The following is a 16228-nucleotide window of genomic DNA, read 5'->3' on the forward strand; positions in this document are numbered from 1 at the left end:
TCAGGGAAGGAATGGTTTCTGGAGATGCCTATGCCTGACAGCAAGTTCGACTACTCTTTTTACGGAGAGGGATTATACAGCTTGATATTTCTGTTTTACTCAATACATGATATCTCAGCTAAATTCACATGATGGCATTTACCCAACTGGCCCTTATGTGAGTGAATGTTTGGGACAACAACAGAATGCATCACATTCTTGTGTCAGACTGGGAAGCTGCTTCTTGGCCTTTGCTCCTGGCTCTCATGAACGTGAAGGCTGCCTCAGCGGTCACTTGGTCACTCTGCAGGAGCCCCCCTCTCTCCGGTTAGTGGTAAGGAGGAGGCAGCCTCCGCGTGGTCTTGTGGAAGGGAACCATGCAAATACTGAAACAGACCAGAATCAAGTTCTGCTGCTCTGTCGCCAACATGTGTTTGACCCTCTCTGTGACCAAAACAATATTTCCCCCTGGTGGGTGAGAAAGAAATCCAACCATTCCATTCTTCTAATTAAGGGGGGAGGGGGGAAATATGATGAAGATAACTCAAGTGAAAACTTGTTAGGTGTATTTTGAAATGGAAATTAGGTGGTTATAGATTCATCTTCTCTGTGTTCATAGGCATGTTTGCATTAATTACAGGAAATGAATAATAATTTATTATTGCCCCTGCTCACCATCAGTCTCAATTTATTTACAGATGAGGTCAATGAAAAATTAGTTGAGTCTTTTTTTCTTTTTCTTTCTTTCTTCTTTCTTTTTAAAGTTGCTGTTTAGAACACTCAGGACTGTGTTTTGCTGCCGATTTGTCATGGTTAATGAATGTTGCTGTAGCAGTCAATCATGTACTCTGAATACCGTCACACTTTTTTTTTTTCTAAAGCCTCAGTCGTGAGCCATGACAGAAAAATAAACAAATAAATATAAAGCTAAAAAACTCTTTCACTGAGCAGCTACACTACGCAAAATCCCCCGGGAAGGCTAAAGGGGGCCAGAATAAATGATAATATAAGTGCTGTGGACGCAGGGAGGCAATGATGGTGTATGAATGTGGAGGCTTTGGCAAAAAAAAAAAAAAAAGAAATACACACACACACACACACGCACACACACACACGCGGGCGCACACTCCAGTGGAAAAATTGGCAATATTAGTAGCCTCAAGGTGCAATTTCCTGAAGCAGTGAGATTGACAAGTCAGTACTAAATGCTGTTAATTTAACTAACTTCAGATTAATGGTAGAGTCTGCTATGACTGAAGGCCTCAAACACAGTCTCATTATAGCCTTGCTGGGAAGGTCCTAAATATAGGCATTGACAGTTTAAAACAAATTCGTATACATTTGTGTATTTTTAGACATAGGTTAGGCGTCAGGGTTTGTGTCACAGTTTTCAGGTTGATTAATTGACCCAGTAACTGCACCCTCTACCCACCGCCCCCCTCCTTCTTCCACTCCAAATTATAGAGAAAATGGGGGAATTGTCCTTGCTAAGTCATTCTGTGAGCTTTTTATTGTAAGCCTGATGTTTGAATTGCATGCATGCATCAACACTTGGGTGATAGACACATGATTTATAAAAATAAATTTTTCTAATACTATGAAATCCCCCCTATTAATTTTTATATCCACAACAGTTATTACTGGTGTGAATTCCAGGTGGCATTTCAGATGGACAGCTTCTCTTGAGCTATGCTTGGCTCCCCCTGAAATTTTTCCTGCTTTCCTCAGCACAACACGCTTTGTTTCTAGACTTTCCCTTTCCTCCTCGGCTGTGGCCTTGATGCTGTTTGAGTTGTAGTGGCAAAGGGATTCTACATGTTTAAGGTAAAGCCTTTTGCCTCTTCATAGGCTAAAGGAAAATCCATTCGGTTTTACAGCCAGGTGAATTTTCCAAGATCCTCTAGATCCCTGTGCTTCTCAAATTGGGCTACCTAAACACCAACACAATGTGGTGGTGCTGGTGGGGCCGCAGTGGGCATCTCTGGAGCCACAGAATGAATATGTGTGTCTTCCCAGGGCATCAATTTTTCCATACAGATTTTGGTAAGAGCATATTATTTAGAAATTAAAACAAACATTTCTGGAGGAGAATGGAAAGATATCCCCAAAATTGAAGGAACTTTATAGAAATCTCTCCCACCGTTTTTCTTCCAGGCACCCCTGAGAATGCACTCACTTGCCTCTGTAGTTAGAGGTAATTCCGTGGGCGAGTAGAAGGGGCACCAACCGAGCCAGTGGTTTCCAACCATGTCACCCAGCAAAACTTTTATTATTTTTTTTTCCTATGGAGTTTTTTAATAGCTTAATAAAACACTTCTCTTTTGAAAGATTTTCCTTATTGACTACCAAATCAGCTGACTTACAAAGTAATCATTTTCTCCTTATTATTAATGACCTAATTAAGTGGGTTTATACATTTTAAGCAGAGGTAATATGATAATCATATTAGACCGTGCAGTTTTATCTTGAGTAATGGTGCCATAGTTTAGGCTTTTTGACACCTGGCAAATGACTCTGAGAGTCCCCTTCCTATTTTGGCCAGATTGAGAACATTTTAACCGCTTTATTTTATTGTTATTTTTTTAACTTCCTTATTTTGAAAATGAAGAAACCCAGCCCAAGGAGGTGAGATGGTTAACCGAGATTTTCGTAAAAACCTTAAAGGGGCGCCTGGGTGGCTCTGTCGGTTGGGCGTCTGACTTCGGCTCAGGTCATGATCTCACTGCTCATGAGTTCCAGCCCTGCGTCAGGCTCTGTGCTGACAGCTCAGCACCTGGAGCCTGCTTCAGATTCTGTCTCCGTCTCTCTCTGCCCCTCCCCGCTCGCTCTCCGTCTCTGTCTCTCTCTCTCAAATATAAAAAATAAAACAAAAAATTAAAAAGAAACAACAACCTTAAAGAACCCAGTGAACGTCCTCTATGGCAGAAGGAATGCAAATTAACCTAGTACTTACATGTCACACATTCTAACTGCTATAGATTTGGCATGAGGCTAGTGAACTCCTTTTGGTTGGTCAGTTGGACACAGAAACGAGAAAGGCTGTGTCTATCATATGATCTGTTCTCCTGCCCATCCACTTCTCTTTTCCTTGGATCCATTTCCCTTTTACTTCCACACTCTGGACATTTTTCCCTGGAGTCCAGAATTCCCAATCTACTTGCAAGGTTTGGTCTTTTCTCTCATTGTAGTCGGTTCCTTCTCCAGCCAAGCAACTATCCCTCTGAGCAGGCATAGCCAGCACAATAGAGGGTCTGTGAGTGTGTGGTGAGCCGGCTGGCTGGGGCAAGACCACTCCGCTGCTCCTGAAATAGGCCCCACGCTATTGTGGTGTTTAATTATCAACAGCATTTCTACCACCCAGTGTCTGAGTGGGTATTTGTTCTAAGACCTGCCCAGCTAATTAACTAGAGGTGGGGGTGGGGGTGGGGTGGGAACTTGGTGTTCAAAGAATACAATTACGGTTACTGTTTAAATCCTGAGATAAATAATGATCAGACTGAATGTTTTTTCCTCACCATCAGAGTCTAACCTATGGATCGCCAAGTACACACTACTTCTTAATTTCGTCTTGCCCTGCAATTGATGAGTTTTGGCCTGGTTGATAATTGCTTAGAGCAATATAACGAGGGTAAAATGTAAACTAATTTCAATTTTTAACTGAAGGTGTTAGGGAATGATTCATTTGATTTGCTTGAAAAAATGAATACATGTGCCCATTACTAAATGATATGACATTCTACAACTTAGCAACAACTTTTCTATTGTCACTAGCATTTTTCTTTTCACTTTTTTTTAATTGATGAGAAAAGGAGGCACAAAGACAATCACTTAGTCTCAGTATCCGAAAGAGCCTCAGAACCAGCCTTAGGTGCCTCTTCTTATAGTACCCGTGGCCCAGGAGGGGAACTCACTGCTCACTAAGGTGGCCCTGTCCATTCTCACTGTCGGTTTTAATTTTAAAAGAGTATAATTTAGGGGCGCCTGGGTGGCTTGGTCGGTTGGGCGTCCGACTTCGGCTCGGGTCATGATCTCACGGTCCGTGAGTTCGAGCCCCGCGTCGGGCTCTGTGCCGACAGCTCGGAGCCTGGAGCCCGTTTCGGATTCTGTGTCTCCCTCTCTCTCTGCTCCTCCCCTGTTCATGCTCTGTCTCCCTCTGTCTCAAAAATAAATAAACGTTAAAAAAATTAAAAAAAAAAAAGAGTTTAATTTAATTTTAACGAGTTTCCTCATCCTGAGCTGAAATCTGCTTTCCTCTTATTTCCAAAGTAGAGGCAAAGTGATACAAGGGCTTTGGGTCATAGATGCGGATCAAGCACTGCCTGTTACAAATGTGTGATCCTAACCAGTTATGCTACCATCTGAAACCCCAGTGTCTCATCTGAAAACTGGCGTAGTAATAGTACCTGTCTCATAAGTTGTGATCAATTACTGATAATCTTTACATAGATGGCTCTCAAATAGTGCAGTTTTGTATTATCATTATTATATTCATTGGGCTGTGTTATATGTTTTAGAGGCACACAAAACTAAATCAAATACTTGTTTTATAAAATAGCTCTGTTCTTCCATCAAAAAAAAAAAAAAAATCTCCGACCGCAGTTAAAAATTTTCTGCCCCAACTACTATTCAGAAATATATTATATACTAAATGGTGTCAATTTTAACCCTATCTGTTATTTCAAAGAAGAAAACAAGGTCACTTAGGTATAAACCTTGAATTGTAAGCCAATATCCTCTGGGCAACCAAGAACGGCAGTTCATAAAATGACAACCTTCTAACAACCTCACAACTGACTTGTTTTCAGGTAGGAACTCAAAGGAAATACTATAGAGGAGTCCAATAATCCAATGGTTTTTAATTAAAAAACTCTCATAGCAGAAAAGCTCAAAACCTCAGTTTCAATTTACCTGTCTTGCTAAGGTTTAAGACTCAGAATTCACTTTGGCTTCACTTAGGTCTTGACCTAAGTCTTCTTTTCAAGTCTTGACCTTGAAGTCTTATTTTCAGGTTTTCCCAAGGACTTTTAGAATGTGGTTCCAAAATGTTTTAGAGATTTGGAGATTAAGTGTTTCATTTTAATTACTATGGCACTTTCTCCTCTTAGAACTCATTACGCCCTGGACATGGGGCTCTGGAATGTTCTTCCCTGCTACTTTCCAGCAGAATGTGGATTCACAAAGTCCGTATTATACAGCTTAAGTTGTAATTGTGGTTCTTTAAGAGACAATGACCCAGAGAGAGACTTCTGTCCCAGCTCTCCCAAACTCCAATAGATAAATGGACATCTCTAAAACAAGCATACAAAGCACTTGAGGAAATTATTTAGAAAATCCAAAGCAGATCACTGAATGATGTCATAGCTTAACTATGAAATAAGATAACCATATCTTTTGCCAATACTTTCAAGTGCTGTCTAATAGAAATATAGTGTAAGCCAAATCATTTAAAATTTCCATAAAAAAGAAAAAAGTGATATCAACTTTAATAACCTATTTTAGTTTACTCAGTAGATCCAGACTATTATCACTTCAACATGTAATCCGTGTAGAATTATTAATGACATAGTATAGATATTATGTATACAATATATATAAGTGTTAAGAAGTGTTTGTATTGGGCAGTGTTTTCAAAACACAAACTATACAACAGATGCATAAAATATTTAAACTCTTCACCAGAAACTCTTGGGTTGTTTTATATTGTTTTTGATATTTATATTGGCTAACTAACTGTCCCGTAATAGCCACACCCTTCTGCACTGTACTTCTGAGCTGGGTCTGCGTGACCAATCACATTCAGCAGGAAATGATAATATGTCATTCCTGAGATTAGGTTATAAAAGACACTGTTGCTTCTACCTTGGTTTGTCTCTCTATCTCTCTGTCTGTCTGTCTCTCTTATCATTTGCACTGGGGGAAGCTAACTGTCATGTCAGGGAGCAGCCCTATGGAGAGGCCCATGCAGGAAGGAACATAAATGTCTTGCCAACAGTTATTCTGAGTAAGGTTGGAAGTGGATCCTCTACCTCAATCAAGCCTTAAGAGGATAGTAACGGTTATGTTGGGAGAATTTAGGGACACGGACCTAGGTTGTGAGCATGTGCATGTGCACATGTATGGATTGAGTGGGTTGTCAAAGGTATCCTTAAACTTTATCTGTCACATTTTAAGTTTTTACAAGGAGAATGTATTCTCTGTTGCATGTACATTTAAAAAATCAAAAACAAAAGAATGAGGGACAATTAACTGCTAAAGAGCAGGTGAACAGACCTTAGGTTGTGGCCACCGGATGTCTAAATAATTACTCGGAAATATGAAAAAAGGTCAATTCACTCAGTATTTAGTAAAATAATTCCCTTCAAAAATAAACAAGATATTCACACCTTTCAAAAGAAGTGGCCTTGGGATTCATTCAATTCAATGAAGCACATATTTACTGAATGCCTACTGTTTCCTGGGGATGCCGAAATGAATGAGACAGACGGGTTCTGCTCTTATGGAGTTTACATGCTAATGCAGGAGAGACAGTAAATAAGCAAAGGAAATGGAAAAATACATATACAGTGATAAGTACTATGTAGAAAATTTAAGTGATGTGATTAGAACGTGACTTTAGACATTGGACTTGGTGGCCAAAGAAATCCTCACTTGAAGATTTGACAGTTAAGTGGAAATGTTAGGAAGGAGTTGGTCAGGCAGCGATCAAGACGAAAAGCAGCCAAGCACTCCAAGCGTAGGGAACAGCTAGGACAGAGGCCCTCAGGTAAGACAGTGGGGTGGGTTCACGGGATGGAAGGGAGGCTGGTGGGGCTAAGTGTATCGCGGGTGAGGGGTGAGCAGTGTGAGATGAAGCTTGAGAAGCAGGTCTGTAAGTCCGGGTGAGGATTTGTACACCTATTTTAATGAAGCAAATAAAAATATCTGGGGACTCATTCTAGAGACCTGCCCAAAGCTTGTTCTTTACATATTCTTAATGGTTGCAAATCTTTGTCCTTTGAGGGTGGATTTGATTTCAGGAAACCACTCTAAATCATCTGAAGCCAAGTCTGGTGAACATGGAGGGTGATGACGCGGGCGATGCTGTTTTGGAACAAAAATCAGGTGTGACTGTAAGCAACGAGTCAGATTTTCTCATAAACTGGCTCTGAGGACAAATCCAGAAGTGTTTGGAGCAATGGCCGCTCTGTTGGAACAAGTGTGGGGTCTCCCGTGAGGACCGTGTTAAAGGATAACATTTGTTTGGCTTGTAGACTTTCTGGTGTGTTTGTTTACATAAAGCCAGCCTCATTAGTTTATAGTCACACCTCTTAGACGTGCCCTGAACCAGTCCCAGCACCGGCACGGACCCTCGACTGCTGCAGAAACTTGTGGCGCATCCTGACGTTGTCTGTCAAAATTGTAACATCGGCGTCCGCGCCATACTCGCGTGACGGCTACTGGGCAATTGCGTTTTATGAAGTCACTGAACATAAGTAATTCTGGGCGACATCTCCCAGTTCCACGGGCAATACCTGAGGGAAAGTGAGAGAGATCACAGAGAAATGCAGAGAGGGTCTGCAGAGAAGGGAGAACACAGCTGCAAGGAAGGGCAGAAAGACTGAAGATGAAGTGCATCCCACCATCCTTCCTGGTCCGCATCATTCAACAGTGTAAAGCTGAAAACAGTCAGGCTCCCTCTACGGCCAAATTCTACAACAGTACCTGGAAAAATAACAACGCAACAATAGCAAAAGATACTCCCGAGCGTAAATTGCTGGAAGACTTACAGGTATTTTCCATACTCTGTGTAACGCGCTCTGCACGTAACTCATGTGCGTGTGTATGTGCATAAATTCAATACCTGTAATTCCGAGCAGTGGGAGACAGGGTTCAAAATTTCAGCTGAAGATTTCTGAGCACCTACTCTGTGCCGGGTACTGGGGTCGCAAGACAGACAAAATCCATGGGAGTGACCAGATTTGTACATGGTAGGTATCCAAAAAGAACTCGTTTCTTTATGATTACTGTTTATGGACCCTAGATGATGTGAAATAAATAGCAGTCTCAGAAAGGCAAGGACCCCACTGATGATTCCGCAAATTCCTTCTAGAGGCTGCTGAACTGGGATTTCAGAATGGGGGCAGGATATGAGTTAGTCAGAATGAGGCAAAGGCTTAGACTGGGGACTTTCACTTATAGAGACAAGTCTTTCTTGGATAGCGTTTGTTCAGTTGAGCAGGTGTCATGGCGACTGGGATACTGAGTGGATGGAACGACCAAAGGCACAGTCCCTGGGTGTCCTGAGGTGCTTCTCTACATTAGCTGTCCTAGTTCCAGTCCTTTCTAGTCTGTGCCTGTTTCCTGAGCTCAGCACACCAGTCCACCTGAAAGTATTTGGGATTCTACTTTAATCAAGACTGATATTAGAAGGAATGGATATTACTTTGCTGCTTGCTTAAAGATGGGAAGAACGGGAAAAGTCACTGAATAAGGATACTAGATTGATCTAATGAGTAGGCCGGGTTCTGCATGTATTTAACATGGAGGTGGTGTGCAAGTTTGGGTGGCTACTTCTGGGACTTTCCCGATAAAGAAGGAAATGTACATGGTTGAGTTTCAAGCCACGTTTGTAAAGAACACCTTGCTATGGTGTTGTGATTCAGGAGCTAAAGACTGAAAAAGCATGCCTGACCAATAATTTAGAGTTAGGTCCCTAAACTCAGCTGTGTCTTTGTGATTCCTGCAATGAGCTGGGGAGAATCACAGAGGACTTGCTTCAGAGTTGTGCTGGGATCCTTGGTTGGCAGAGTGGAAAGCACATCGGGCTGGCTTTCAGAAGGGAACATACAGGAAACAGAAGACAGAAAATTAACCCTCGTAGAGACTCTGTACTCTGCTTTGGAATACCTGACTGGCATTAGAAGAGGAGCTGACGGAGAGTCAGGGAAGGAAAGAATTGAGGTGTGATAGTGAGTGTGCTGATGCTTTTACACAAATACCAAAGCATTTAATATAGAGGAATTGGGTTTAAATCCTACTTCTGCCATCTACTAGCTTTGTAGCATTGGGTGAATTATTTTGACTTTCCTTTTTTTAATGTTTATTTACTTTGTTTTGAGACAGAGAGAGAGAGAGAGAGAGAGAGAGAGGCAGCAGGAGAGGAGCATAGAGAGGGGGAAAGAGACAATCCCAAGCAGGCTCCATGCTGTCAGTGCAGAGCCTGACCCAGGGCTCAATCTCATAAACCGTGAGATCATGATCTGAGCTGAAATCAAGAGGCAGATGCTTAACCAACTCAGCCTCCCAGGCACCCTTGACTTTTCTTATTCTAGTTTCCTCATTGAGCAAAAGGATGAAACAGACTCCCATCTCATAAGCCAGTTGTGAGGACCGAATGAGGTGATGCAAGCAAAAGAAGTTTTACAATGTGTAAAACACTCGAAGAAATTAAGACCTCATTGTTATTTTTCTTCTTTTACTTCCTGCCTCTGCAACTTCTGGGGAACAATTCGCAGCAGGTGTTTGCTTATCTGGTTCTGGCTGGTGAACCCTGGTGTTTCTCATGGGCTGGCTCGCACTCATGCACAGAAGCAATTCTGTGTCTTTTGTACTTGATATATAAAGTGAATTAAAAATCCCTGAAAACAGATTGTGCTTTTCTATCATGCCTCTCTCCAACAGGAAAGGCACCTTAGGGTATAGGACAGAACAAAACAATATACCGTAGGATTTTAGCAAATGGCACAAAGGGAAAGATTCAGGGCCCCAGTCCTCCATATTGATTATTTGGAAAAGCAGCAAGTTTGCATAGAAGGATCCCAGGCATGGGTGTCCCACAGAGTTGGGTTTGAGTCATTGACGTCCCTATTCACCTGCCAGATGTGTGACCTTTGGTTAGTCACGTAACCCCCTCAGAGTCTGTGCTACCATGAAAACTCATGTATATGGAGACTTCATAGCTACCCAATCGATATTCCTTTGCCATTTTTACACATGTGGGAGTCTAACAGGGAACTATCTCTTTGACTTCCTGGGTGGCCAAGGTGACTTAGGTGTCCTATTTCCTGGAGGCTAAAACCTAGGTTTACCTTCCTTTACCTTCCTTTACAACTTTGTGGTGATGGTTCTGGTTATCATCCCAGAGGGAATGAGAAAAACCAGGGACCTTTTGAATGAATTTGTTTTTGGTTTAACTAGATATTTAGTACGTGGGTTCTTTTATGGAGATTTAATTATGCACAATGGGGACTTGGGGAGATTGGGAGTCTCACTGGTTTCACGGAAAATGCAGAATTCTTTGTAGTGTCTCAGGTAAGTGGGACTGATGTTTCATCCAGCCCAGTGCAGGCAACATCTGCATGAATGGTTCCCTTGTTCCTACAGAATGGGGCTCAGTCCACATTCTCTATGTTCAGACCCTCTGCTCCTCTCTCCACCGCTCTCTCACTGGATCTTTGGGATAGACGTTATTGCAACATAAATTAGAAGGTAGCAAAGAGGGCTTTTGATTTCTTCCATCTCTATTTGCCCACCCCTACCCCTCCAAGCCCCCCGCTCCACTAGAAAGAAGTGACACTTTGACGAAAGAGCTCTTACTGAGAAGCCCCGATCCTACGGAACCCAAATCCTCACTCTGTGTGACAGGGATGTGGTGAGCCCAGCATTTTTAAAATAAAGAGTTTTCTGATACAAGGATCTGCCTCTGTACGTAGTCTTTGGGTGGTGGGGGTTTATGAAACTTACGAGCAGAGATGTGGCCTCTAATTATATATTTGCTTGCTTCTCTGGGTCTCACCGCTTGGAAGTAAGTGAATCAGTATTAGTGAAAGTAACAGTTTGATGGGTTTACTTTTTTCTTTTAGGAAACATAAAAACTGTGGCTTGGAGCCATTGTGGTCATTGGGTCAGAGAGTTTGCACCAGGGGAATGTGAGTGCCCACCTCGGAATGTTGCTGTAGGGTTTAAAGGAGTGAATGCATGTAAAGTGCTCAGAATAGTGCCTGGCGCAGGGCAAGGGCTGTGCGACTTCGTCCTGTCTGCTCCCGGCGGGCTCTGCCACGGGCCCCAGAGTAGCTCCCTTTGGCAAGTACTCTCAGCTCTACTTCAAAACACATCCGGAAAGCAGCCGGTCCCGAAAGACCACGCGTTATCGGATTCCATGTACGTGAAATGTCCTGACTGGGCAAATCTATACAGAAAGACAAGGTAGCTTAGTGCTGCCTAGGACTGGGAAGAGTGGGGAGGTCGGGCAGTGGTAGCTAAAAGGTGAGGTGTGAGTGAAGAAAAGGGTCTAAACCTGATTGTGGTGATGGTTGCACAACCGTGCATTTACCAAAAACCACTGAACTGTACATGTGAAATGGGTGAATCGCATGCATGTGAATTGTATCTCAAGCTGTTCAAAGGCGCATCCAGAATTCCGCGCCAGCCCGCCACCAAGGTCACTACCCTGCTAGTCCAAGCACCTGCATCTGTCTCCTGGACCCCTAACCAGTCTTCCCAATTTCGCAGTGGCCCCGCCACTGTCTTATCTCCCGCAGAGCCCTGCAGTGATCCTCTCAAATGTAAACCAGAACACATTATTCAGCTGCTTAAACTGCTCTGCTGTCTCCCCATCACATTTACAATCAAAGTGAAACACCTTACCGTGGTCTGCAAGAGCCTGAATGGTCTTCCTCCACCATCACTCTCCCCTTGGTTTATCTGCTGTAGCCACACTGGCCTCGTTCTTCAAACAGGGCAACTCACTCCTACCTGCCTTGGCAGCTTTCTATTTGCTATTCACTCTGCCTAGAATGTGACCCCACATGTCCTCACTTGGCTCATTCCTTGATATCCTCTAGGACCAGGCTCAAATGTCACTGCATCAGAGAGGCTTTTCTTGCCCAACCCTATTTAGAATAGTCCCCACTCTGTCAGTCTCTAGCCACTCACTTATTTTCTTCATCACATTTGTCACTATTTGCATTTACAACTTAATTGATCTATTTACTTGCTTATTGGAAGTCTCCTCCACTAGTGTGTAAGTTCTATGACAATAGGGATTTTGTCTTGTTCACCATGGTGAGGTGAGCCTAGGTACCTAGAACAGTGCTCTGTCCTCAGTGTTTGTTTGTTGTTGTTTTTTTAACATTTATTTTTGAGACAGAGAGAGACACAGCATGAACAGGGGAGGGTCAGAGAGAGAGGGAGACACAGAATCTGAAAGAGGCTCCAGGCTCTGAGCTGTCAGCACAGAGCCCGACGCGGGGTTCGAACTCACGCGGGGATCACGACATCATGACCTGAGCTGAAGTCAGACGCCCAACCGACTGAGCTACCCAGGCGCCCCTGTCCTCAGTGTTTGCCGAATGAATGAATGAATGAATGAAGCAAGCCACCATATTGACTGTGGACCCAAGACACTAACCCACATACACACTTAAACCTTTTCTATGTATACTTCCTATTCTATAGCCTCACTTGGAGTGTTTCATATATTTTAAAACTTGGGTTAAATTCTTAGGAGGAAGTTCTTTCAAGGATCCCTTTCAATTCCACTTGGTGTATTCTATGTAGCACGTAACTTGATGCCTACACTGGTAAAATTCTATAGGTATTTGCATGAAAGTCCGTGAAAACATGTAAAGGAATTCTGAGCCTATCTTCATCAACTGTTCATGCTGTAAATGTCAGTCATGCTATTTCGGTGGCACGAAGCTGGATCTAGCCTTAATAATACATGTTTTTATCCCCAGGTTTACTTACAGTGCGGACTTTCTCTGGCCCCTGTCCTCAGAAGAATCCTGGCAATGGGCACATTGTTGGTCATGATGGCGATATCCAGGGGCGTCAGCCCCTCACTGTTAGGGGTGTTGAGATCTAGCTCCTCTGGTGTATACTGATACAGGAGGATCTGCACAGCATCCATGTCCTGTTGTTCGACTGCTTCAAACATGGCTTCGTTGCCCTGGAAGTTCTGGAGGACAAGCACACACGCAGGTGAGCACACTTTCATAGACTGGCTTGCCTTGCAGCTTAGCTGTTTTAACTTCAGTGACTACATCCCCACTCATAACTGCAATTGATCCCAACAAACACGACTTGTTAAACACAGCTGGATCCTCCCTCCCTCTTGTCTAATGGCCATTGAATGGATCTGTACATTTAGATGCATTGAGACCATACAGTAGGGCATGGCTAGTCTACAGGTAAGGGCAAACACCGGCTTTTCTCGAAACCAGTCTTCTGTGCGAAACCATCTGATAGGTCATTAGAAGGTGTCCCATGAGGAACGTGGCCTGCAGTCATATAAATCTGGCACACACTGGATTCGTCTAGGTTACCACACTATTTTACTGTAAGACCCATCAGGGCCTTTGATAATTCTAACATGCAGTTATGCCTCTCTGATAGGTGAGAAATATGACCTATTTTAAATATTTGTGCAGAGAACATATTTTTCATTGCATTTGTTTTAACTGCCCCTGGAATAGCATTCTACAGAACACAGTTCAGGAAGTGCTGGCATAGATAACGCAGTACAGGTCATTTAAATTACGACTGGCTTGGAGTTGAGAGCACGATCTCCCCTCCGCTCATCCCCTCTCTCCCCATCCCCACGTCTCTTCTCTTCTATCACTCAGACCCAGACGCTGTCATCCCTTGCCTGGACGATGGCAATGACCTGCCCATTGCTGGTTCTTGTCTCCTCCAGCCCATGTTTCATATTGAGATGAGAGTAGTCTCTCTAAAACTGATGTTACATACCTCTTCCTTTCTGCAGCTCCCAAATAGCTCTCACTGCCTGCAGGCTGGCTCCCCAGCTCCTAGACTCCTCTGTACTAACTAACGTCTGCACCTTCTCAGCCCCGAGGCCTCAACCACCGAACACCTGGCATTGCTGAGCCCCTGAGGGAAGGGCTCAAGAGGTGGTGTCCAGGGAGAGCTTTGGTGGTTGGGTGGCCACCTGTGCTGAGAGGACCAAAAGTTGAATGTTCACAGGATTCAAATCACCTATATTAAAATAAGTAGCTAACGACAATACGATTCCACTGAAAAGTTCTACCAGAGATTAATAGTAAACAAAGGACAAAAGGTCTGGAATTCTCTCATACGGATTTCTGTAACTCATGGGAGAAGAGCAACACATACACTATTTCTACATCTGTTTGGGATCTTCTCTAAGTGTTGTTTGCTCTTTAAAGAATGTTGAAATACCATTGGTCCTGACACAGCTTAGGGCTTGCCTGATCGAACATATTTATGGTTGGCAGGTTTAATTTTAGTACCATCAAAAATCAATTCTCTCCATCAAAGGCAGCAGGTCAGCTTAAGTGAGTACAGGACACATGGTTGAAATCTGAGGGAAATACAATGCTATTATGCAAATACTTGTTTTGACAGTGGGGTCCCAAGGGATAGAACTATTTTGGTGTGCAGCTCTCTTTGCTACAGGACAGTCTACTGAATGCAAAGGTGTTTTGTCTCCAATCTGCCAAACTGAAGAGCCTCTGATGCTTAGGCCTTAAGTCAGCCACAACCAAGCCCTCCCAGAAGATGAGCTTGAAATGAGACAACAAATGGGAAAACAGAACAAAGTCAACATGCTGCCCTGTCCACAGTTGTGTATTTGGTTGTCATTCTTACCATGCCTCATTTCTCATGCGCCATATTTGCTCTCACTCTGAAGTCCTTTCCTCCTCCATGCTTTTGTTGGCAAACTCTAGCATGTTTCTCTTGGGAAAGCCTAGGGCTCATTTCTGTTTGAAGCTCCAACAAATGGTGTTATTGCCCCCTGCAGAAATGCCCTTGCTGAGCATGTTGATATATTATGCCCTCAGCTTTTACTGATGGTCAGTATCAGAAACTACTCTATGAGAAAGTCTATAACATCACCAATACAGACCTTTATACTCTATTACAGAATTCACTGTGACGTCATATAAAGGCCCAGAGGACTATAAACAGGAAAATACTCGTTTCTCCTGGTAGACTGATATACTTTCAGTTATCAGCTAATGGGATGCTATAACCACTTGGACTTCCCTCTTTGCTTTGACTGACGAGGAGCTCAGAGATAAATGTAATGATAAATTTTAGGTACTATATTTGCCGAGGCTTTTAGTATATCTGTTTCTATTTCTATCTTCATCATTTTCTAGTTTTTTTTTTTAAAGAATTTTTTTTTAACGTTTACTCATTTTTTTGAGAGACAGAGAGAGACAGAGCATGAGCGGGGGAGGGTCAGAGAGATGAGAAGGGGAGGGGCAGAGAGAGAGACACAGAATTCGAAGCAAGCTCCAGGCTCTGAACTGACAGCATAGAGCCCAACACGGGGCTCAGACTCACAAACCGTGGGATCATGACCTGAGCCGAAGTCGGACACCCAACTGACTGAGCCACCCAGGTGCCCCATTTTCTACCTTTTTTCTTTTTCACTCTTTCCTTCCTTTCCTTCCTTCCTTCCTTCCTTCCTTCCTTCCTTCCTTCCTTCCTTCCCTTCCCTTCCCTTCCCTTCCCTTCCTCTCTTCCTCTATCACTTTACTTATTTCCCATTATATAATACACACACTTTTTTTTTTTTTTTTTTGGCCTGGATTCTGTTTTGAATGCCTCTGGAATACATATGGGCTGCACATTACAAATAAGTAAATGAAATATTGTTTATTGATATATATATTCAAGTTCATTGATACTTGAATGAATACTGAAGCTTTCAGAAAGCCTATATCATTCATGCTCCACAGTTATCAAACTGCTATTTTGTTTGTTTGTTTCTCTGACATATTAGAGAAAGAAAAACTAAGAGAAAAGAAGGGGCAAGAAATTAAGAAAAAGAAAGGGAAACTCCCGCAATCACTCAAGCTTTGGCTTCAGCACAGACACGTGTGGTTCCTGCCTTATCTGACTCTTGGCACTTGTAGACCTGCAAACACCAGGTTCTGAAGTAAACGTGGAACATCTTAGCATCTCCTTAAACCCAAACACAACTCCACAAAGCAAGCAGAGACAAGAATCTAAAGCATGTTATTACCACTGAGGTCTTCCTGAGGCTCAGCCGGTCGGTTCTTGTTCTGAAATAGGCCTCATCGAACGAAGAGTGGCTTCCCTTCAGCTTCTCAGAGAGGTTTCTGTACAGGCGTTTGGCAGCGTTGGGAGACGATGGGGCACTATGTTTTTTCGACTGAGAAAGATGCAGATTCTGCATTTGTTGGGTCATTTTCACAAAGCAGTTCCTGAGAAGAGGAAAACCTGATGTTGTATCATTTACACAACGTAATTATAAGTT

At 43.0% G+C, this 16228-nt stretch overlaps 1 protein-coding gene across 5 annotated transcripts in view; it reads right to left on the minus strand.

Annotated features, from left to right (window-relative positions):
- ANKFN1 (ankyrin repeat and fibronectin type III domain containing 1) overlaps window positions 1-16228 on the minus strand; it is a 459993-nt gene that overhangs the window by 124435 nt on the left and 319330 nt on the right. For all 5 annotated transcript variants that reach the window (XM_053211570.1, XM_053211568.1, XM_053211569.1 and 2 more), the window contains 2 exons: window positions 15974-16175; window positions 12706-12916 (listed from right to left, as the gene is read on the minus strand). In XM_053211570.1, coding sequence (XP_053067545.1) covers window positions 12706-12916; window positions 15974-16175 — 413 coding nt within the window. The remainder of the gene's footprint in view (window positions 1-12705; window positions 12917-15973; window positions 16176-16228) is intronic.

Source organism: Acinonyx jubatus, chromosome E1, assembly GCF_027475565.1.
Source record: "Acinonyx jubatus isolate Ajub_Pintada_27869175 chromosome E1, VMU_Ajub_asm_v1.0, whole genome shotgun sequence".
Classification (NCBI taxonomy): domain Eukaryota; kingdom Metazoa; phylum Chordata; class Mammalia; order Carnivora; family Felidae; genus Acinonyx; species Acinonyx jubatus.